We start from the raw sequence: 24,934 nt of genomic DNA, 5'->3' as shown, positions 1-24,934 counted from the left end.
TAACGGTAGCAGTTTTGAATGATTTTGGTACAGTTCCGGTGGTGAGGGAGGAGTGAATGATGGCCGAAATAAGGGGGAGCGAGGGTGTTGAAGATGTTATGAAGTCCAGTATTGTAATATGTCACCAGATCATCAGGGCTGGAGAAACTGTGTATGTTGGAAAGAGCGGAGGAGTCAATCATTGCAGTTGATCGTCAGTGTTGATATTCTACATATTCCAAAATGAGATTATAAATGGAGTTTTGGTGATGGAGAGAGTGAGTTGAACGGTAAATGAGAGGAGAAAACAATCAGGGTGATCAATTATCAATCGATTATTTCATGCAACACTGACTGTGGATGGTGTGATAATGACTTCTTGGCCATGTTGAATGTGTACCAAAGTGTGGCCACCACCACCATATCTCTGCTCCTGATATATTCTATAGTGAATTCAAATATGTACTTGCTGTTTGTATAGAATGTGGGCCTTTTACACCTTTGGTGAAAGTTAGAGTATACAAAAGCGTACCAAATGGAATAAACGTTCTAAATTGCCACTTCAATTAGGGTACATTTTATATTTTTAATTGTATCTGCTTTATCACAGTTTGTTTTAGGTCCTCCACCTCCACACAATTTCAAATATGTGCTTTAATTTATGAACATGGATTTACCTTATAAAGAGCATCCCAATAACTCGTATAATTGTATTTATAAAAGCATATCGAGTTTAAGAGTTTTTATAATCACAAACTGCACTAGCATATTGTTTTGTAGTTGACGGTGCCATCTAGCGCCCAAATTGGGGATTACTGCACGCGTGATAAGTGACGTCACCTGTTTACAACTGCCAATGAGCACGTGTCACAGAAGATCCCGCGATGTAATTGGGCAGAATCGCCCAAAATAGGGCGGAGACTGCTATCTGAACACCCAATAGCACCCGGCATGTAAATTTCGTTTGAAATCTTCCCGGGAAATCTGAGTTTCGCGGGAGGGCTCTTGAGCGCGTAAACCGTATCCCTTCATTCATCAGGCCGTTTCCTGAAGCCATTTCTCGACGGGGGAAACGAGAGTTACGCTACTTTTTAATCCATTGCATCTGCCTAAATGCACGTACACGAGGACAAATGCTTTTCAAAAGTCGATGATTCAGACTTTTATCTTTGCTTCGGTCTGATTATTTTTGTAACTATTGCGGTGGATTAGCAAGCAGAGCGGCTTGAAAGTGTCGAGACAAGAAAAGGGGTCTACCCGAGAACAAGATGAGAAGAGGGATCTCTTCGGCTCCGGACAAAGTGATTTTAGCGGGCGTTGGGGGCTCTCATCTCGATAATAATATCATTTTGACAGCGCTCTCGGATCGTTTAAACCCCACTCAAGGCAACGCTACTTATATCCAAATAATAACGACACCGCCGCCTTGCAACGTTACACAGACCTCAAATGTGTGTTTATCCGAGCCCCCGATAAACAACATTTACACAACTCCTCAACAAGCTACAGCAAATGGAACAGGACATCGACCCTCAGTAGGAAGACCGCCGGTAATCTTGCCAAACAACACGTTTGAATGCATTTTATGTGCGATTGACACCCTGAAACATGACACAACGCTAGCCTGCTAAGGTTAGCCGAGCTTGTTGTTCTGGCAGCTAGCTGCTAGCCACTTAGCCGGTCCCACGACCCAGCTTTAGCCAGCCAGCTAACTAACTACCACTAGCTAAGTTGTCCAAGTTGGACCCCTGTTGGGTTCAGGCGAATCTAGAAAAGAGAACGACTGTTTTAAAATGGCTTAATGTTAACACGACGCTCACGGGTGTGCAAACTGCTCCTTATGCTAACTTCATGATGCTTTTGAGTTCGCCTCAGCCTTGCAGCCAGATGGAAACATTGGTAAGAGATGAGCAACGTTAGCGGTGGCCTAGTGGCTGCTTCTCTTAGTCTTTAAATTTGGGGGGTTGGGGGACTAATCGGGCATTTTTGCTCCACGTCTGTACACTTTTACCCTTTTGGTATTTGTCCGTATATTTGTACTTAATGTTGTCGTTCTTGACAGCACTTTGGTTTCACCTCAATTGTGTTACCAGTCGACAGCGTCATATCGTCGATTAAGATGCAAGTTGGATTGAAGCATGAAAATGAGTTAGCCGTCACGGCTAGTAGCAATGTTGACGAGGCGGAGAGAAATTCTTCGTTTTCCAAGGCGATTTAACAAGTTCGAACAAGTGTATATTTTCCGACTCCACTGAATAAAGTGCAACGTGATGATGCCTTTCATAGTGAAACTCGAGTTTGTTGCCCCTTCGTGCTACTTTGCACATTTCCTGTACTTCCAGCCTATATAAACCACACGAATAAAAGTGTAAGCTTTATTCGGGTGTTTGTTAATGTAACTGTTTGTGTTCTAAACTGTTAATTTAGCGAGCTGAACTCGTGTATGTGAGGCCAGAGCCATGAGCAGATGGGGTGAGGGGAGCTGCTTGCTGGTATAAAATGGCTGACATTTAGACTGTCAACAGGGGACGTAGTACTCACTGACTAGTCTGAATATAAATTCGCAAGATGTGTTGAGGTGTGATTAAAATTGATGTTTCCTGTATAAGACTTTTTAAGATGGGATGCAGTTTTGGAATACTGGTGTTACTGCATTGCCCTCCCTAACACACAAGTGGAGCTATTGTAGGAAGAAAAGTTTGGGGGGCTCCATGGAAAGTCACTAGGCCTTGAAATGGTGATAAACATAACAGCAATGATGGTTTGCAAAGTTCGAGAATATATTTTGGTTATATGCATTTGACAGTTTAAAGAAAAATCTGACTACTGTTAGATATTAGTTTTTCATGTGAGGGAAATTTGACTAGACAAAGAAGTGAGCTTAGTGAAGTAATGATGCTTTCAAGATGAGATAATACTACCAGAAAAGATTCAAGGCTTTAGGTAATTGTAGTATGGTTAACGTGGAAGTGTCTAAAAATTGACAATGGGACTTGAAATCAGACAAGCATTTGTAAGGGCACTCAGTCCAACAGTACATGTTAATGTTTGAATTATTACACACAGAGTTTCAGTAGTACTCACTTGAATTGTCTTTACTGAAATGAGAATCACATCGTCACACATATTAGCACACTACTCATAGACAGCCATTGCCTCATTTCTCATTTTAGAATAATAATTCCACATTTCCAAATCACATCCTCTGACAATTTTCTATTTCATATCCTCCCTGCAGGCCAAAAGGCGGCTAGCTCTCGACGATTCAGACCACCAGTACCAGTCGGAACCATCAAGGACCCCAAGAGGCAGAGGAAGCGCTGCATTAACTAATGGAGCACATTTAAAAACACCGAAAAGTAAGACCTTTTAAAAAAAAATGCTGAATTCAATTTGAACCTTAGTTGTTCAAGTTTGTCACTTTAAGACTAGCTGAGACTAAAACCAAATTTGATCTGCTGTTTTCTTCCAGTAATCTTTATGGATGATGTCGTGTTCCTTTACAAAATATATTTCTCTGTTCGTTCACTAGGCGTCAAACTTTTTTTTTTTTGATTTTTATTTTTGGGTTGTCAAGTTTGGCGAGTAAGAGCAAGACTGTGGTGATGTGGCCGGCGGCCCACAAAACCCACTTTCTTCGTGCACAGACAATGGCATTATATAAAATACTACTATTAACATTTTATTTTTACTCTCCCCGTTGGAGATCTTTGTTTGCAGAACAATTGGTCTTTTTTGTTGTTGTTTTTTGACAGGTAGTGTCCAGTAGAGATTTGATTTACTCTTGTTGTTTCTCACTAAGATGATCTGGTGACAGTTATTGAGTATCTCTGTGTCATTCAAAATACATCTAAGAATGTCATTTGAGATCATCTTTGTTCTAATATAAATGTTAAACATGTATGTTGAGAAGATGCCCGTTGGGGTACAGTTTCATATCTTTATTGAGGCAAAGTATCCATTTTTCATTTGACAAATCTCATGGCACACCACCAAAGGAAACTGTCACCAAAATATGAATACAGAAATATTGATGCTCGGTTCTGAAATTAGACACAAATTTATTTAATCGGTGTGAAATCTGGGCCAGTTTAATTGAACACAAAACTGATGTACTCGCAGGAATTCATGACTTATGTTGTATGAATGGCAACTGTCGTGTAATTGTGTAATGGACATGACTTGGATGTTTTTTTTTCCAGTCACGCGTTTACTATGGTTAATTACAGACTCTATTATCAACTAAGTATTCCTTTTATGCCTCTTTGTAATTTGTCCTGTTTTTGTTGCTATTGAAAATTAAATTGCACTCAAGTCAAATATAAACATATTTCATCTTTATCGACTACCGGCTTGTCATTTAAACATTTTTTAGTGTCTGTACAATAAAGTATGCGTTTAATACGTTGCGTTCCTCTTTGGTTGTAGCGCCCAAGTCTCCACCAGAGAGGACGCGGTACGATACATCCCTGGGCCTCTTGACGAAGAAGTTTGTGGACCTGCTCGCTCAGTCTGTCGATGGAGTTTTGGACCTTAACCTTGCTGCAGAAACTTTGCAGGTAACTTGCGCCTCATAGCGAGGCGCTTACGGATTGATGGCATGGTAGATTTTCTACTGGCCGTAGAATTAAGAAAATGGTAACACATTATAAACGATTATTAAATATGTATTTTGTAATTGATCTTTGCTGGTGCATGTTTTTTTGAAATGTTGGCGTCTTCCAAATATTCAAATGATGTTTCGTCTGATTTTAGGTGCAGAAAAGAAGGCTGTATGACATTACTAACGTACTGGAGGGCATTCACCTAATCAAGAAGAAATCAAAGAACAACATTCAATGGATGTACGTTGGCACGCCGCCTCTTTACAATTCTGTTCATTTTCCCCCTCGCATATATTCGACACCATGACTGCAAGTAGAAACGCGTTTCTTGATCCTTCTGCAATCACAGGGGTTGTAGTCTGTTGGAGGTTGAGGGGTCACTGAACCAGAGACAAAGACTGACAGCGGAAGTGTCTGCGCTGGCGGAAGAAGAGCAGAAACTTGAGCAGCTCATCCAGAGATGCAGCCTGGACGCGAAGCACATGAGCGAGTCGCCGAGCAATGAGAAATATCCTTTTTTTTTTCTTTTTCTCTCTGAGTTGGTGCTGTGATCTTAAAAAATCCGGTCATCAACAACTTAAGTGTTTTCTCTCTGCGCAAACATTGCCACAAGAAACAACACTTAAAGAGGAAGTCAAGTAAAAAAAAATATATATATATATATATTTGCAGTAATGTGCTAAACATGCTAATGTGCTAAACATGCTATCCTTGAATGGCTGAAAACGGATGGATTCATTACCTTTTTCTTATTCCCCAAATGCGATATTAATCAGAATACTGTGTTTAGACTAGTGGGGGCACAAAAACGTATCGCAAAAAAAAAAAAAAAAAAATTGCCTGACTTCCGCTTTGGGAAGTGTTAAAAATAGTTAATGTATCCATTTTTTCAAAATAACTAGCTGCAATTTTCAGCTGTCTGGTGCGTCACAGTGTTTTTAGGTGTGGACTGCCGGTCTGCACTTGCAGTATGAAGGCCTGTTGCCAGAGCACGTGCATGTTACCATGTGCATACTCACCAAGCGGTGTGGTTTGGCCTTGTCTGGATAGAATAATGGAGGCATCCTCTTTTTGTACCTTTCACTGAATTTTTACCCACGATGGCTGGCGCAAAAACAAATTTAACTAGCAAGTCAGTTTCAACATAACAATTGTCCAAGTTATGGTGTAAAATGTTGACATTTTCTTTGACCAGTTGACCACATTTGCATATGTCACATATGAAGACATCAAGCAGTTGGGAACCCTTCATGATCAGACTGTTATTGTTGTCAAAGCGCCCACGGACACTAAGCTCGAAGTACCTGATCCTGATGAGGTACGTGTTCAGATGGTATGCGATACCATTATTGCCTTGGTAAATCTTGTCCGTATGCCCAACTGGATATTTATAAATTGTGAACCCTTTTGTGGGTGTCCTGCTAGAAACGCCTATATACTATTCATATTTATGATATTGGAATCGAAGTTTCAAAGATTTCATAAATTGTAGGGGTGTGAATTGTGTAGTACCTGGCGATTCGATCCGTATCACGATTCATAGGTCCCAATTTGATTAATCCCGATACGAATCTATAAATTGATAATGTACATGTACACTGTAAGATTTGTATGAAAATAAATTTATTTATCTGAAACGTCAGGCTTATAACTGAGCCACTGCATTTAACAAACCGTTTGCAGTCTTTCATGTTTGAACAGCACTGAAATAAAATATTAAGTTTAATGTTCCATTAATATAACATTCTTCCATGCTTAAAGTGTGAACGCTTACCCTAAGACGTTTTAGTTTTCCATCAAAATTGATGTTTAAACATAGATTCGGCTGCATATTGAAAGGATTTGAGAATTGTGCAATATATTGCAAAATAAAAACACCCCTAATAAATTATGTCTTTATACTGTATTTAAATCTTTTAAGAAAATGCTACTTCTGTATAGGGTGTTATGCATGTTTAAAAAAAAAAAAATATATATATATATGCATTTATAAAATGAATATTCAATATTTGACACGATTTTCTGGCCTTAATATTTTGTTCAAGCCCTTCCTAATGGAAGGATTTAACCTGATGAGCAAAAAAAAAGAAGGAAAAAGTGCAGTAAAAAGATAACTTAATATTAAATATGTCAAAAAATCAAGAACTATTGATTTAATCATATTTTTGAAATTTGCATCAGTGAACTCCGGGGTAGTCTTGTATTAGCCCCAGGCCACCATTTATTGTAAGGATTTTCATAGATAACGCTTGTTACAGCACACACTGGATGAGCTGTACTAGAAATTATTTGACCTGAAATATAAAGTGTGTAAGTTCACAGAAGAAGAAAAAAGTGTTATTTTGTCAGGCTTTTTACGACTGATCAACAGGGTTCCCGCGGATCCTTAAAAAAAATCTTAAATTGGATTTCAAATGAAATTCAAATGTCTTGAATGTAAGCTTTAAGAACATTGGATCAAAGTAAAACTTTTTTTAGTGAGAGCAGGTTACATAGTGAACGTTGGAGTCTTGGGCAATAGGTAGATAACTGTTTTACAATGTTGGTGTTCCTTCTTTAAATCAGCCGCATTACTGACTAAAAATCCATCTCGGCTTCTTTTCTTTGCATTTTAAATGGAGTCTTTCTTTCCCCAGAGTTTATCCATCCACTTGACCAGCACCAGAGGTCCTATTGAGGTTCTGTTGTGTCCAGACGAGAATGACCACAGTAGTCAGATGAAAAATGGCGGCATGGACATCAACGGGAACTCGCCTTTCCTCAAAGTCCTTCAAGGTCTGCTAAATTCCCCTCAAAAATAAAAGCCTGCGTGTTTGCCAAGAGACCTGTACATGATTAGTCATTTTATTGTAGCCTGCTCAAATATGCTGCATAGCATATAAAAAAGAAAAGAAAAAAAGATTGTGCTTTTGTTTGTACGATACGATATACTTTTATTTTCCCCGTGGGGAACTTTTTCCTGGACTCCGTCCAGCTGCAGTTTACAGTAAGGAAAAAACAACAGAATAGAAAGAGATAAAATCAAAATTAAATAAGTGCAGCAGTAGTTAACAGTAAGAAAAACAACAGAATAGAGAGATAATTAAAATAAATAAATAATAAATAAAATAAATATATAAAAAATAAATAATACACACACACTCCTATATATATATATATATATATATATATATATATATATATATATATATATATATATATATATTTATATATATATTTATATATATTGCACCACTTAGTTAATGTCGGTTATTAAGTAATTTGATGGATGTCGGCAGGAATGAGTTCTTGTAGCGGTTCAGCCTGGTTCTGGGGGCCCTGAATCTTTGTATCGTGTATGTGCATGTGTATATGTAATTGTAGTTTTTTTAGAGTTGGTAAGTGGCTTTCCTACTTTTCACATTTGGGGGCTGTTTTACTAAAGATTTGCAAACGTGGGTACAACCCTGATTGTACACGCAAGTAGATTTGGAAGCTGATGCGCTAACTGGGTGCACCTATGATTGCAATTGCCAATTGGGCAAAATAGTTGCACAATTTATTTTGCACGTTTCGACCCAAACAAAGAAAATACTGTGAGGAGTAGATGAGGAATACATTCTTTTAGCACACACGCTGTGGTTTATCAACCTAGAGATGAATTACGGAGGCTGATTTTGCATCTTTAACGTATTCACTACTATCACCGTGGATGTTTAAATTTGTCTACTAGAATTCACAAATATACTAAAATGAGAGCGAGCACACTTACTATCCACTTTTTCGGCAACTTCGTAAATTAGGCGCTTACACTCTTAGTGTGTTTTCAGGCTTGTGCGTCCTAGAAGAAGAAAACAACACAATTTACTGGTCAACTATGCGTTTGTAGTTTTGTCGAGTTACAGTAATAATGCTTCTTCTTCTAGTTCAAAGTAGTCATGAACTGGTCACCTATTGTTAAACCTATTTAACTCATTCACTGCCATTGACGGCTGTAGACGTCAAAAATTAATTTTAACTATTTCTATTAGGTTTTAAAAAAAATCCACTTTTGCTAACAAGAGTATGAAAACCTAGAAAAAAATAGATTGTAAATTTAGAAACGTTATGACATTTGTGATTTAATCATTAGTTGGCTAGTGAAGTCATGTGATTAATTACAATAAGAAAATTAATTTAAAAAAATAAAAATAAGGGGCGTTTAATCGTAATTAATCGCATGATAATTTTATATCTGTTATTAATGTACAATAAAAAAATATAGGTTTTCATGAATGAAAAGAAAAATTGTTAAACAAATAGAAATAGTTCGCATGAATTTTTGACTTCTATAGTCGTCAATGGCAATGAATGAGTTAAAGTAGTTGTCATTAGTAAAGCATGACGACCACTTGCCAAATCTACAGAACCAATACAAGATCAGTACTAAATATTTTGCCGCCTCCCGTTGTAGTGCTGTGTGAATGCTGTATCTATCTAACCAATAGGCAGTATCGGCCACCCTAGTGTGACAGTTTTACAATCCGGAACTACGAATTAGAATTAGAAGAACAGAAAATTGCCATTCATTTCATGTAGCTTTAAGGGAAAATGCTATACTGGTATATGGACTTATTATATTGGTATCGGTCTGGTTTCAAACATCCTCAGTCGTAACAGAGTAATGGTAAAATACCTTACTGTTTAGTATATGAACAGCCTCCTGGAATATAACTTTTGTGCAAGTAGGCTAGCATCTGTATTTAGCTTCAATCAAACTGATTCTAAATGAATGACTTTATCTGCTACAGACCCCACCGTCCCGACCACATCCGATGGCCCCCCCACCACTGTGTCCGTCACGACCCTCTCACCCATCTCGTCCCCGTACACCAGTCTTCTCCAGCAAACAGAAGACCAGATGCCCTCGTCGCTGGGGCCCTTCTTGAACCTGGGGCCCCCTCTCCTGGAGCAAGACGACTACCTTTTAGGATTGGGAGACGACCAGGGAATCAGTGACCTGTTTGACTCCTGTGACTTTGATAGGATGCCCTCACTTGGCCTGGACGACCTCCTGTGCAGCTAGCGCTGGCCGATCCACATCCTGATCAGGTGCATTGGAGTGAGCTGAAAACATAGTGAGCTTGGAGGTCTTTGGCTTTGTAGTTAGTATAAGCCAATCCTAAATACAAGGAAGTGCAACAAAAAGGGCTCTTTTTTTCCTCCTTCCAGTCCCCAGGCAGACACAATGTCATGTTTATTCATGGTGTCCCAAAAAGTGATTCAGGTGAAGATGTCCCATCTCAGACTCTGGGAGGACTCCAGTGAAGCTTAAGGGAGATATTAGGTACTTAAAACGCTTTAAGAGGAATACACGCCTTTATAAATGATTGCAGTCTGTGTAGAAAACACCACTTGGCTTATGAAGGGAAGTTGGGAAGAGTTTTATGAATGGATGCTTGTTATGACGATTCCCTTAAACCACTTGAAGATTTTATGTAAATTTTGATATTTACCACGGTTGAACTGTTGGAAGTCAAGGAGTTCCTCACACCAAAGTCATTTCTAAATATCAAATTTAATCTTATGTCAGCCTTTACAGCTGTGGCGCTTTTATTCTGGTAGACAAATCTGGAACTTTATGAAACTTGAATTTATCTGAAGTGATGACTTAAAAATGTAAGATCTATACGTACACGGCCAACTCCACGTCACATGACCCACTTGGTGTTTTCTGCAAAGCTGTATAAGATGTCTAGGTGAGTAGTATATTTAGGTTGTGATTGCTTTTAATGGATTTTAAAACGGTTAGAATTAACTAGTCATAAAAAGACAAGCAACCACCATTAATTTAACAATTTCTCACCCTTTATCTAGATATGTAAAATTCAATGACATCCCTTATCAAATGCCACTGCTTTTTGCTCCCTGTGGCTCATTATATTTGATGGCACATCTGATGGTAAAACACAGTTGTCCTGTCTGAATCTGAAGCTCGGGAAACCTGCGGCTGCAGGTCATATTGCTGCTGTTAGTATTCCTTTTTCCCCCCCAACCTGCTTAGTGTGTTTGTGCAATTGTGTGTTTACGTCAGAAGAGATGAGTGAGCCTGCCATGGAGAAACGGTTTTCTAAAATTGGTCCGTGCACAAGGTACCATGGGCTACCTCTCACTAAATGTTTGACAATACAGAAGTAGATGTCACCATAGCGTGTTTTGTCATTGAGGTTACCTTGGTATTAGCAGTAAAGATCTCCTATACCTGTCTCACTTGTGTCCTGTCTTATATATAGAGTACTTTGATTGGTAAGGACACATTTATTGCAGGAGTCGGTTATTTTGTCCTGAGTGTGTGTATGTGTGCGTGTTCTTTTTTTTTTTTTTTTTTTTTTAAATTAAGGTCATTTATTCACCCCAAATTGTGTGTTCATTGCCGCGCTCTCCCTCACTGTGATCTCTCAAAATGGCCATTACAAGACATGACTGTCTCCACGGGACTGGGATCAGTGACTTCTGTCCACTGCTCAAGTGTCGACCTTTGCTTCTGTGACACTGTGTGTCAGTTTTTAACTTTTTGGTCTTTTCTTTTTTGTTAGTTTTATTTTATTTTTGTTATTTTTCTTTTTTTGGTTGTGTCGTCAGTTACCTGTTATCCCCCCACCTCGCAAAAAAAAGAAGGAAAACCTGTTGTCACTGTCATTAGTGCTTATGAAAACAGCATTATACCGTTAGCTTTACCATTTAGCTCTCAGATGTTTGTGGGAAAATATGGTGGAGTATTACGGCCAAACGGATTTTTTTTTTGTGCTATGAAAATAAAGTCACAGAATTTAAAAAAAAAAAAAAAAATTAAAGTTTGACAAAATTAAAGCTGTAGTACTTCGGATTTCAATGGGGGAAACTTTTTGTAAGACTAATGTAATTTGTTCGTAAGCAAGTTATTTTCTGTAACTGGGAAACTTGTTTTTTTTCCAAAAACAATGAAAACTGAAATGGCCTCTGTTGTTGGGTTTATTCTATCGAGTTGAAGTATTTTTCATAAATATTTCACATGTGTGAGTATGGCCTGATTAATGTATGGCAGAACGAGACTGTGTTGGTTGCATTTGTGAACACTGTTCAGTTCACTTGTTATTCAATTCACTTGTTAATATTACAAGGTTTATTCTTGTAACAATTGTTTTTTTTTGTTATCTCTTTATTCTTGTAAATGTATGAATTCTGACTTTACTCTTGTAACTCTTGTGACTTTACTTTTGTCTGACCGGCCCCGCCCCCCTCCCCTTTTCCAGGATGGCCTTAATACTCCTTTTGTATGACAACTTTGCTGAAGCTGGTCAAAATGATGTATCTGCTTTTATGTGGTTGAGACCTGGTTTTCGGAAAGATTGTGCCTTTCCATGTATTTCTAAAGGAATGTTGATATTTTTGTTATGCACAGTCTAAGTGTGGCTTACACAAGGTGAAAAGTTTCATGGCTGTTGCTAATGGTATTTGTTTCTAATGAAAATAGTAGTCCAAATAACAGCAACACTTTAAACAGCACTCTTGTACTTCTGGGTTATCCGAAATTCCCAAATTCAAACCGAATTATTTGGCTTATGGCCAAAAACAAAAATTTAAATACTGCCTGAATCTACTAGTTACTAGGGAAAACAATTAAGAATACTATATTTTGCTTTTTCCAGTTTGGTTGAACAGTTTTTGGTGTGATGTCTGTTAGCGTTTTGCTTTTGGTGTGTGTTCATGAGTTGTTCCTTTAACATCTGTTAAATGAGTAATTGTGATTGTATATGTTGGGGGGGAGGGTGAAATGGGATTTTTCTTTTGTACTGTCAGATTTTGTAATTGAACATTTGAATAAAGGAAATAACTGAGCAAGAATTGTCCCGTTATGGTTGTGTCTATGGGGTTTCACATTTGGCGCATAAAAAGGACGAGTGATCCATAGAATAGCACATTGCCAGAAATATTAAAATGCATATAATATAAAGGGAAACTTTCCACCAAAATCTACCAACTACCACATAACTGGCTTCATGTGTCCCGTCTTTGCCTCATCCCTTGCATACTACCTCCAATGTTCCTGTTTTATAACACTGCATTGTGTAGGGGTGGGCAAATTATGGGCCTGCTCAGTTCCTAAATCCGACCGGCTCCGGAAATGGACTAGATGTTCGGGAAATTTCTGACCACTGCCACGCCCCTGCCATCACCGATAATAAACAGATCACATTGAAAATTGCATTGTTATTATTAAAGACTTGACCCTTTCCTGGTTTAGATAGTATCTCTCAGAGAGGACAGTGGACACATTGTGCACTTCATAACAATGTGACCTTTGACCCTTATATTTTCTATTTGCCAAATCCCGCCGCAGGGGTTGGTAGTCGGCCATCTACTGTTCACTTTCTACATACTGCCACTCTGAAATTTCATATGTAGTCATGACATTCACTGTTATGTTGATGATACTCAAACTCAACTATACGTTTAAAATTAACTAACCCACACAATTGCTATGAGAAACCAAAGTCCATGCAATTCGTTAAATCAGTTGAAACGTTCTGATATTCCCATTTCCCATGCCTGCAGTGAGTACGCTGCTATTCATATGACTTCTTTCCTGGCATCCTTGAGATGAGATTTGAAGGTTTTGCTTCGTATTCATAAAATATTACATGTTTAGTGCCTTCCTAGTTTGCTGACTTTGTGGTACCTTATGTTAAAATAAATTAACAAACATTCATGCAAAAGGACGACTGAATTTAGAATTTTAAAGTAACCTACCATGCTTGTCTTTGGAATGTGAGAAAGATGGACTACTGGTTAGAAAACACAGGGATTAATTCATTAATAACTACTACTACTACTACTATAACAATAGTAATTATTACTGGCGTTATTATCCTGAAAACAATGTCTCGTCTTTGCAAAATTAAGTTTGTTCCTCTTCTCGCCCCGTACCGTACTGTCAGAAAAACATGGCGGACAGGGAGTCTTAACGCGTTTGTTTTGGTGCTTCAAATGCTTACTTTCACGTCGTCCTGACTTTTTTGGCTTGTGATTTGGACCCGAAGTGATCAAATAGCCACATTTCAATTGAGGTAAGAGTAAAATGTTGCAGTACATTACGAACATCTGGCCAAACTAAGTGTCACATGTGCCACAGACATTAAACCTAGCTAACAGCTAGCAGGGTCTAACTAAACATGTGGATGAGTAATGAACAAGTACCTTTCTATGCTACAGTAAGACGATATACTTCTCTTCGAGTACCGCTGCTCCGTAGCAGGTGCACGCATTCGTGAAGGCAAAGCAAGTGAGCCAAGTTCGGATGTCTTGATCTACAGTTGTTAGGCGCTTCGTGCTTTCATTGTTCATAAACGTAAAACGAGAAACAAAAACATTTAGTGACTTATAAAGCCGAGACAGCCAATAACCAGATATTAGATGGTGGGTTTGGCTTATATTTATAGTTTTTTTATTTTTATAAATCTAATATTAACAGAAGGCATGCCCTGCCTTTGCGAGCGATTGCCATAAACAAAGTAAGAATTCCCTGAATCGGTCTATCACCGTTCAGTGTTTATGTTTACGAAGTAGCCTACAGTATGGTGGGATAAGGCTTTAGACAGGATTTATTTTGGTGCTCTAAATATTGCCCCACCACCCACCGTCTCGTACGATTTCTCATTTAAAATAGCCAAAGAGAAGTAATTAAATATCCACACCGCACCTGGGTTACGAGTAATAACAGTAGTACTGTATATGTCACATGGGGACTACCTGTAAAGGGCAAACCTACATTGAGCTAATAGCTAGCAATGTCCAACCCCACCCCCAGACCCCCCAAAGAACACCTCAAAATTATTCAACAAAATTGCATTTATTTAAAATAAATACAAACTTAGAATTATACTCATCATTTGCAGTCAACGAACAGTCAATAAAAATAATTAGTGTTGTTCCGATACCTATACTGCCCCGATACGGCATTAAAACAGTGGTATTGGTATCGGTGAGTACTAACAAGTATATAAATTAAATAATATTTAGTCCTAATTTTTGCTGACAAAGCAATGGTCTTATTTCAGATCATGCCTTCGGCCTGCGATTCTCTGATTGATGACATTGAGGACATGGTGTCCTCAAGCGACCCCACTCCTCATGAGAGGCAGTCTGCTAGGAGGAGTATCATACCCAGGTCCAGGAAAAAAACAGACATGTTGAACAATGAGGAGCTCCAAGCTGACAGGTATATTAAATACTTGGATTTATAGTCATTGAGATGGTATTATTTTTTCTTCTAATTTTGTAGTGCATCTACACTTTGTAGACAGTATTGACATCTAAATGTCACATTCAATATTGGATGTCAACTGTGAAAGATTTATGTTAGAGACATTTTTTTTAAACTATATCTGTTACTGATTAGATTTTTAATATATTATACAAATGTCTTAATTCTTAGCCTTTCCACTCACGATCTTCTAAAAATGTCTTTCCAGTCTGATTCCTGGCACTCAAAAAATCTGGATGAAAACGTGGGGTTGCAGTCACAACAACTCAGATGGCGAGTACATGGCTGGACAGCTTGCTGCAAGTGGATACAAAATGACGAGTAAGAAACGGTTTCTGTGGTCTGGATTGTGTTTTACATTTATGGGAAACCTGCTCAACATGTAATAGAAATTATGGAGGAACAATTAAAATTCCACCCCCTTTAACATTTTACAGGAACCATTCTATGTACAGGTGATAAAGCTTGTCAAAGCAACAGTTTGATCCTGGAACTTGTAAATTTCCATAAATTTTTCCCAGGAGAAAAAAAATTATCGTCAACTTGGGAATTTGCCCAAAACTCCCTTATGTTAGATTTGAGAGGTTTCTCTGTATATTCTTGCAATATAAGTTTGATCATACTACCCCCCCCAAAAAAAAAAGAAATCACAATTTTCATTTGTACTCATGAATTAATGAATTGCACTCTCCTAATTTGCTGATATCCATTCTCAAGAATTGAACTATTATCTGCATTGTAATCTGATCGATGGGAATTTCTCTTGTCAGACATACATTTGATTGTGTAAAGCGAACTTCTCTTACCTTGCAAAGAGTTTCGGCTGTCAACACTCGAGCAACACTCGAGCTCGATGAATATTGGTATGTACCTAGATGCAACATGGCCCTTTTGAGCTGCATATTTATGACGATGCTAAGCTCGGACGTAAGTCGTCACCATATTTTATGAATGCGGATAGCACACACTGCCTTTGGCTTTGACAAAAAAAGTAAACCTCATTAAAATCGGATAGGAAATGAGTAAGTTACTTATGACTCAATTTCAATGTCATTTGCTGAGAACATTGACCTGCCCAACATGTCCGCCACTTAGGCACAGAGCTCCGCTACATGGCCGCCAAATAGGAACGTCTTCAGCCAGCTGCTACAGTGCTAGTGTATCTAATATTCTGTCATGTCTATGATCAACACGAAGAGGGAAAAACTCAAGAAATTACGACACAAACTAATAGTGAAGATTAGAAAAAAAGAAGAAGTTATTTTCAACAAGTATTGGAAGGTAAAGTAGAATTCAGTTGGATGGGTAGAATCCTGAGTTGTACCTCATTTGGCCTCTGAATGACTGTAATTATGTTATGAAACACAAGGGGGCAGTATTGCTCTGTTGGCCAACCAGGTTGCTAAAAAGGAATTCTCCCTCATAACACTCCGATGTGCTGTCTGTGTCCTCCACGTTTTCCAAACAGATGTGTTATGTAGCACACAGCTTGAAGGTGTAGTTCCTTGGTACCAATCTGTATGAATGACCGCTGAAACAGATTAACCTTATGCAAAATGTAACTGTGTCATTGTTGTGTCTGTTGAGCATTTAGGACATGAAGGTAAAGGTCACATTACCTACCATTAGCAGTCAAAACAGGTTCTCTGTGCTAATGTCAATGACTTTGGGGAAAAAGGATGTCATGTACAGTCATTTTTTTGGTTTCTTTATCTGTAGTGTTTTTCTTGACGATTTAAATGCTTATTGTTAGTTGTTGTTTTAAAATCCTTAAGCCAGTTGACAGGTGTAATGTAGCAGATTGTACTTGCATCTGTTTTGCAAGGGGGGCAGGCATGGAACTGGGTTAGCTGAGGGGCTTGTTGCAAGCTGTTACAAATGCATGTACCGTGTACTCAATCACATACACTTACCTACCTAATAGAAATTTTGAAAAAGGAACAAAAAGAGAGTCATTATTGATTTTCAATAGAAAAAAAACAGCCGTTTGTTAAAGAGGGAATACACTGACCTGAATTTTGACAAACTGCAAAAGTCTCTTGTTAAAAATGCCTCAATGTAGCAATTCTTGTAGCTGTCTTATCACATAAGTTTTCAAAGTGTTAGGTGCCTCAGAGGTGAGTAAAAGTAGTTTCCGAAAAATAAAGAAAATGCATATTTTAAACCTGCAAAGCTAATTTAAATTCCGTGTAAGGAAATACATGAAAAATAGCACTTTTTAAGAAACTTTATTGAGCCACTGAACAAGAATGCCACAAAGTATATACACTATACAAAAATAATGATAATCTTGTCTCAATTTACTCACAGTATCTATTTAATGTGAAATCAAGGGCGGTTTAGGTGAACACAAAGCTTTTATTCTGCGGACCCACAGCTTCATTGTAACTTCTGCTATCTAGTAGAAGTGTATTTCATTTTTTTGCCTGTCACTATTTGCTGCTGGCATAAATAGATAAACCAAATATACATCATTTGTAGTAAATAAATCACTATCGGGCCAATTAGGTAAAATTGGATCATTTCTAATGATACACGTGTTGATGTTTCACGGAACAGTATGAAAAACACTTCGAGGCCAAAATTATAAAACATCCATCCATCCATCCATCTTCTTAACCGCTTAGTCAATGAAATGAATATTTTTAAAGTTGTCCAACCCTCAACATATTCCACCACAAGTACAAAGACTATAACACAAGCGCTGATGGGCTCAAGTTTAATGGTTAATTGTCCAGTCGTACATTAATGAATCAATAGTATGACCTTCAGAGCTCTGGATTCACTTATGATGTGTTCGAGCTTTTGAATGTCGTCCAAGGCTCTATTGTAGGAATTTTTAAATTGCCTTACCGTCTAGGTACTTTGACTCAGTAATGAAATAAAAGTAAAATTTTTCAGAAAGTAGGTGCAGAGTTGTTTTCTATATTCTCGCTCTCGTTCCTGTGCGGGAAATATCCGCCTTTTTCACAATCTGATTACTGTACATTGCTTCCGTAGCTGTTTGAAGGTCCATTGCAAATAAAGGTGCAATTCAAGACAGTATAATGCAATAGTCTCTTGGTAATAAGATCAAATGTTGCTTTTATGGATAGTATTTTCTTTTGGCTCAGTTTCTGTAACACCACATCTTTCCCGGTTCTTCTTATTGTGTGTTTGTATATTGTATTTCGCAAGGACCACCTACTTTCTGATAGGGACATTTTGCTCAAAAGATACGAGATCACAATGAGTTTAGGATGGCACTAGTGCAACAAAGGCACACTTATTTACTGCAGAATTTAATATTTTTCATCTGTTTTATGTTTATGGCCTAGAAGTATCTTTCATACATTTTAAATGGTGATTTAGGAGATTGGGAATCCCTAGCAGTGTGACATGAGAGAATTCTCTGATTTCATTAATTGGGCTGAACATTATTTTCTAATGTGTCTATGCTGGCCATGTGTGGTGACAGGCACAATAATAAAATGATTTGTGCCATTTTAGAAACTGGCAGTTTTAAAACTTGTTCACTGTCATTGACAGTTGTACACTATAAGTCAAAGATCCTCGTTAACTAGGAGAGCTGGCAGTAAATGAGTTTTAAAGAACATAACAGGTTTGTGACGTTATGTATTATATGACTTATGCCATAACTTGAAGGGCGACAACAATTTGACCGCCTTCTGACAAAGATGGGCGTAATATAATTATATGAACAGCTTCAGTCTTATCATGCCATTGTTGGTTCATCTGTCATGCGCCTTCTTGGTTGGTATTCTTTTATGCAGTTAAGTAGTTTGAGGCTTCAGCAAGCATTGGGGAATGTTATTTCTCTCCATTGTCTACCAGTTTCTGCCATGTCTGCAGGGTAGTGATTAAGGGGTAGCAGCACTCTGGTAAAGCTGAAGGATTAGTTTGATTCCCGTTTCGTTCTCCTCTACAGTCTTCTGTCTTTTCCTCTTTGTTAGTGCCTCTTTTTCTCTTACCTCATAGTTAGAGAGGCCCCGCCCCTTGCTTTCAGAGTGAGGATTGTTCGTTAAGATTGTCGAAAGGAGAAATAGTCTGTCATGGACAAAATTGACAATGATTTTAGTGAGTGCTGTTGTGAGTGGTGTATGGAAAGGTATGACATTTCCGCAAGTGTATGTGGGAGTGGAATAGCGTCGAATATCGATGACAGAGGGATGTAGTATGTCTTATTGAACACAGGTACTTGATTGATCATTTTTGTGTGTTGTGTGTTGTCACGAGATAAAACAGCTGACGTCAGATGTTCATCAGATCGATGCCGCATCGCGAAATCAACAATTTTAGACAAAGACCAAGCTATAAAAACATGACATCACCTCCTCTCCCTCACTCACATGCTCCCCTGCCTCTCTTCCTGCGTGCTCCCCCCTCCCCTAACTCTTTCATTCTTTCTCCAAGTATGACATCACCTGGTGTGAAGCGTAGTAGCAGTTGTTGTGGCGGCCTCTAGATGGCAGCCTGAACCCGGGAGAAGTAGAAAGACAGGATGAGGTCATGCATCTGAGAAACATTCTTTGTCAATAACTTTTTCCTTTCTCATTCACCGTTTTCATTTCTTCCCCCTCAATGTGGGTCAAATCAAACAGCTTATGTTTGTATAATGGCACTGCAAAGGATAATTTTAACTATAAGCTAATAGCTGAGATGATCAATAATCATGCTAGTGAATTTCAATAAAACTAAGTGAATTGTAACACAATTCAAATCAAAGTCTCTCTTTTGTCTCACTAGTTTCAACAAAATGGCCGATTTTTATAAGGCTGCTTTGCTCTCATTGTGTTTACACCTGCTCAACTGTCTGCACTTGTGAATGCTGGCCCGGTCTCCCGCCGTATGACCACAGAGGGCACTGTTAGCCTGCAATAGCGCACTGGCAGTAAATGAGCTAGTTGAGGGGCTGTAGCAATGTGCCAGAAATTGACTTCATAGAAAGGCACGTGTATAAATGCAAGTGCGGCGCTGTCTCTCGCTGTCCCTGTCGCTGCCAGCCGTCCTCACACAAAACACTTCAGTTATGAGTTTTACATAGCGGTTAGGCAAAATGACTCCCTTGTACACAGTGTCAGCCAAATGGGCTGCTCTTAGTTCCTTGTTTGGACACAGGCAGTTGGAGGATATGGCTTCGCAGAGGGGGGTGTGAGGTGTTTTGATGAGGTTGAACAACAAAGATCTGCAGGTATTAAAGCTATGGTGAGCATTGTTGGTAATTATTATTACAAATGTCTCAATGAAAGACATATTGTTGCTCCTTGAACTGAAGGTTTAGGAATGCCCTTTTAGAAACTTGAAGGAAAAAAGGAGGTTCATTTACAGGTTCATCCATCACACATGTAATGCATATATTTAGACATTGTTGAAATATCAATAATTTTTTCATACAACCCTTGTTTTTCAGCCGCTCCCGCTGCTCCGAGTGATTGCATTGCATCACTGCAGAGTATTCTCGCTTTTAGTGTGTGCGCGTAGACATCGCATATGCGGCACCTCATTCATTCATAAATCGGAGGGTGAGGATTTTCCTCATTGGCTGACCGCGCGCTACGCAACATTACGCGCCGCCGTGTCATAGTGAGTGAAAGCCTTAAAAACGTTCCGTCTGACTCCGCCTCTCACATTTACAAACGCGCACACATGGCCGTTCGGCAGACACACACTTTCAGAGGTAGTGATTCTATATAGGGCAAATGTGTGATGTGATGTGCGTCAAGATCAGATGGACTGTTATCGCGTGTGAGAAACACGCGCTGTCTTTCCGCTAACTTGCTGCTATACAGTATGTACCCGACAGTCTGCTCCGGCGCCTCGGAGAGAGAAAATGGTGTAGGGGAAAAGTGATGTAAGGGAAACGGGAGAGGATGTATCCGCAGGATAATGGATCAAGGGTACAGCCGAAAGAGGTAGATGAAAAATTTAAAGCAGCAAGTGAGTCTCACAGAAACAGACACTAGTGAGGCGCAACGGCTGACTATATGCTGCAGCAACTCATTAAAGGTAAATAGATAATAACAATAGACAACTGAACCAGACACTAGATGCAATAAATATAATATATGCTGGCTTGTATAGCTAAATGCATACACTTAAATAATGTTTATCACTACATCTGCACTCGGTTCTATTTATACTAAGACTCTAAAAGCGTAAAGCAGGCATATGACGGCTGGGGGCGGCTGTTAATATGTAAATATGGATATGCAAATCCATTTGTTGACAGGGTTAAACCATTTTGAATATTGAAGTTGTCGCATAAACACATGGAATGCCTAATTATCACTTACTGAGTCGCAGTGTTTAAAAATGACACATTTTTAGTCTCAAATAAACACATAAGCGCACATTACTAATGATTTGCATTTACCATTTTGAAGTGGAGAAAAATTCAAATACCGAATAGCTTACTTACGTCCTCTGTATGCTATGTGTTGCAGACAGGCATGCAAACATTTTCCGTGGCCTGGAATCCATCGGAAGCCTACAAATAGACCAGGAGTCCAAGCAGTCAAGTATAACCATTTAGAAGTCAGGAAATTGGAGTGATCCCGAGCCCTGTGTGTGCGTGCATGCATGTGCGTGTCCGGGTGATCCTACAAGGTGACCCTCATGTATGCAGCACCCAGGAACCTTTTAGAAGCAATGGGATTAGGTAACCCAGCCTGGACGGCTTTTAAAATTCCCTCGAGAGAAATAGGGATAGAGAAAAGAGGGGGCGCGGGATTGCACAAGGAAAGGAGGGATCATCGCTCAATCTCATCTATTGATTACTCCGAGGAAAGGAATTTTGACCACATCAAAAATGTAATGAAAACGGCTACTGTTGAAAACACACGACAGAAAAGGCAGTGACACTTTCAATTTGTTTACCTGACAGCAGCGTTTAGGTGCCTGAGGAGTAAATATTTGAAAACTTGTCTCAAACAGGAAGTTTAAAATAATTGCAGACTTTGAATGTGTACTATGGAGTGTTCAGACCACATGGGCGAGCATATCAGTCAACACAGAAATAGTAGCACACATCTCCATAATACTGCTCCGTCTTCGGTTTGTTGCATATCTTGCATCTTTGCCACCAGTATGAACCTCAACTTTTTAACAGACATCCTGTTTCTTTTTTTGGAGTGAGATGCCCTACATGCACATAATCCCAACTATAAACACTTTAACATCATTTATTTAAAACTGTCCGAGTCACCTCATTTTGAGATCAGCCGATTTCGAGTCCTGATCCGATACCTCGGCATTTTATTAAGGATAACGTTTTTTTTTGTTTTGTGGCAAAACTACCCTAACTCCCTTTTTTTTATATGTATGTATTTTATATGAGTGGACAGTGGTTAAACTAAGTAAACCATTCAAAACCTCACTTTTTTGGCACGTCTAGGAGTTACTCAAAGGGCCATTATTAACCAGTATATTAATTTTTCACAAGAGCTTTATTTTTGAGAACCTAATAAGCGTGCTACTTAACACAAATTGATGGGCTAACCTAATGTTGTTTTACTTTAGGAAGAAAAAATACTGTATGTGTATACAGTATATGTGTGTGAAACAGGCCAACTTCACAACAAACAAAAGGCTGCACTTGAAGAGCAAACCGGGGAAGCAACGCATCTACTATATATCCTTTCCAGGCACGAAATGCTCACATGCAAGTCGCACCGTCGGCTTTCCACATTAAAGATAATAATAACTTATTATCATCTACTTCCAAATACCTCGGCGCCATTTCCTCTTTTAACCCCGCCGCTTGATGGCGTTAATAGTGTCACTGTAGCAAAGTGACGCCATGCCGCACGCACTGTGTGCCACTCTGTGCCACCGCCCAACTCCAGATTCAATAAAAAGTCATGTAAAAATAACCTCATATATTTATCCGAGTCCTGATCGGGAGACAACGTCCGATTCCGATCGAGTCAGCAACCACGTGATCGGGCCCGATTTCCGATCACGTGATCGGATGGGGACATCCCTACTTCTATAATCTCTCAAATGGGAATTCATCTTACACTCCAATTCATGTTTGAGTTGCACACCAAATCACACATATTTTCAAGGATTCACTGTGAAAGATTTACGGAAAGAGTGCAGCACCACTTAAGCTTGGGTGGTGGGAACATTTTCAAACTTATCTTTCAACTACTGTTAAAAATACAAACTTGTGTTTATGTCACTACTTCACAACAGGAGCAAAAATACCAGGTACTACTTTCCTATTAGCCATTTTTTTTTAAAAGGTTTTGGACTATACATGGTGCCTCAACTTACGAGTGCCTCAATTTATAATTTTTTGGGGATACAAGCTGTCTTTTAGCTGATTTATTCACCGGTATTTATTTTTGCCTTGAATTATAATCAATGATTTGAGTTTTGAGTGTGCATCAGAACCTCAGCTATTTCAGTGAGGTGAAAAGCAGTTAAGGTGGTCTGTCTTAGTGGAACCTGTGTTCACTAACAAGTCGGTTTACAAACCCAAATTTTCAGACAAATAATGCTTGGATCCATGAATGATGCTTACTGACATCCATGTGTAAAGCTCAGTTGTGCTTTCTCTCACACTGCATCTACGTCATTCGCTTCGCCCTGTTGTCCTCCGCCAAAGGTGCAATGGAAAGAAAGGGACATTTTGTTTATGCGTCTTTACAATGTATATTGGTTGGCAAAAGGCTACTTTGTAATTCATAGATTGCTGCCAATTTGATAAAAGATCATGTAAGCAAACTCATCGGTAATTATAACAACTGTATACTTCATAGACATACATACAAATACGAAATTAAAAGTAGAATGTAGTACTAGTCACACAATAAGATATTATAACTATCCGAAGCAGTCACAAAATGAGGCAGAGTTGGTATCATACTGACTATTATGGGTGACTACCGATACCAGGTATCGGTATCCGTGCAGTCTTATTTTAAGGTATCAGTACTTGCGGCGGTGACTTGATTATCGGCTGCCCTCCTGCAGCCATTTTACGATCAGGGACTAGAAATGAGAAATTATATGAATCCAAAGTTGCCATTAATTTTTGCCATTTTTTAACTACAATCATTAAAAATTCATCCACTAGTACATATTAAATCGAAAATATAATTCAGCGTTGTTGTAAAACACGACTATGTTTATTGTATATACTGTGTTTTTATGACTTTGGCTCTCTGTCTCACAACCAGGAAATGGTCATGTGCAACGGTTGCTCCATGATCTGTTTCTTCTTCGGTACATTAAAGTTTAAAAAAAAAGAAAGCTGTTACTTCTTCTGTTGTTGCTTCACGTCTTTCCGGTGCACTGCTCTGATATAGCGCCTCCATAATGGCGCAACACTGCAACTGCAGTTAAAATGCGTTGCGGCTGAGTTCTATCAACACAACTGGAGCGCGCTGTGTTATCACTGCGATATCAGTGGTGAGCAAACTAGGGGGAGGTGGCCGTCTCTGAATTTTGTACACTGGAAAAACGCTGACAAACGCCAGGGCACAAATCCCACCGTTGCCACCAAAGTAGTTCAGTATGAGCGCATACTCGGACAGTTTTATCGGTCCACAGTGACGCTTTCTGTAATTTCATTGGTTAGATGTGACAAGATTATCTGTAAATTTATTAATGGCACGAAGTTTGAGTAGAAATTCATAAATGAACTGTGTCACATTTAAAGAAACAGGGTTCAAAGGTTGGAAAAATGTAGTGGCTTAATTGTGTAGAGTCTTTTACATTAAGAAATCTAAAATTGAAAAGCTGCCTGCCCAAAAAGGACGTTGATGTCTTGTTTCCCAAACCAGAAAAACAATAGGACAGATAGAAATAAGATAATCAAAGTTTTTCTTATATTTTTTCCATTGTTCATTTATTTTATATTATATTGCATTCTGTCGCCTAATGAAGCAACATGGGGATAAATGATTGGAGATGCTCGAAATGGGTTTTCCCACCGGAATTTGGGTTCTTAGGGTGTATTCCCTATTCCCCACAGAAGTCAACGAGCCAGTCACCCCTTGTTATCCCGGGAAGACTGCCTGCATTCTGCAGGGATTTGAAATACCCAGAAGCCATATATTGGTATATATACCATGGATGTGAT

The 24,934-nt window shown here is 38.8% G+C and overlaps 2 protein-coding genes across 4 annotated transcripts in view; both read left to right on the top strand.

Annotated features, from left to right (window-relative positions):
* Positions 1–971: 971 nt before the first annotated feature.
* On the top strand, positions 972–10,807 carry LOC144058303 (transcription factor E2F3-like). 3 transcript variants are annotated; one of them, XM_077576692.1, is made up of 8 exons: positions 972–1,514; positions 3,218–3,338; positions 4,408–4,538; positions 4,735–4,823; positions 4,933–5,093; positions 5,789–5,901; positions 7,220–7,358; positions 9,353–10,807. In XM_077576692.1, the coding sequence occupies exons 1-8, from the start codon at positions 1,248–1,250 to the stop codon at positions 9,625–9,627; spliced, it is 1,296 nt and encodes a 431-aa protein (XP_077432818.1). In that variant the 5' UTR covers positions 972–1,247; the 3' UTR covers positions 9,628–10,807. The 3 variants fall into 3 exon arrangements, with proteins under 3 accessions (XP_077432818.1, XP_077432817.1, XP_077432819.1); XM_077576691.1 differs by having other exon boundaries at positions 974–1,529; XM_077576693.1 differs by lacking the exon at positions 972–1,514 and adding an exon at positions 1,711–1,878.
* Positions 10,808–13,503: 2,696 nt separating this feature from the next.
* Positions 13,504–24,934, top strand: part of cdkal1 (CDK5 regulatory subunit associated protein 1-like 1) — a 222,241-nt gene continuing 210,810 nt past the window's right edge. Inside the window, exons 1-3 of the mRNA XM_077575695.1 lie at positions 13,504–13,648; positions 14,639–14,799; positions 15,053–15,165. Coding sequence (XP_077431821.1) covers positions 14,642–14,799; positions 15,053–15,165 — 271 coding nt within the window. The 5' untranslated portion in view covers positions 13,504–13,648; positions 14,639–14,641. The remainder of the gene's footprint in view (positions 13,649–14,638; positions 14,800–15,052; positions 15,166–24,934) is intronic.

This window comes from Vanacampus margaritifer, chromosome 9 (assembly GCF_051991255.1).
Source record: "Vanacampus margaritifer isolate UIUO_Vmar chromosome 9, RoL_Vmar_1.0, whole genome shotgun sequence".
NCBI lineage: Eukaryota > Metazoa > Chordata > Actinopteri > Syngnathiformes > Syngnathidae > Vanacampus > Vanacampus margaritifer.
This window is presented reverse-complemented; position numbering and strand designations above follow the sequence as displayed.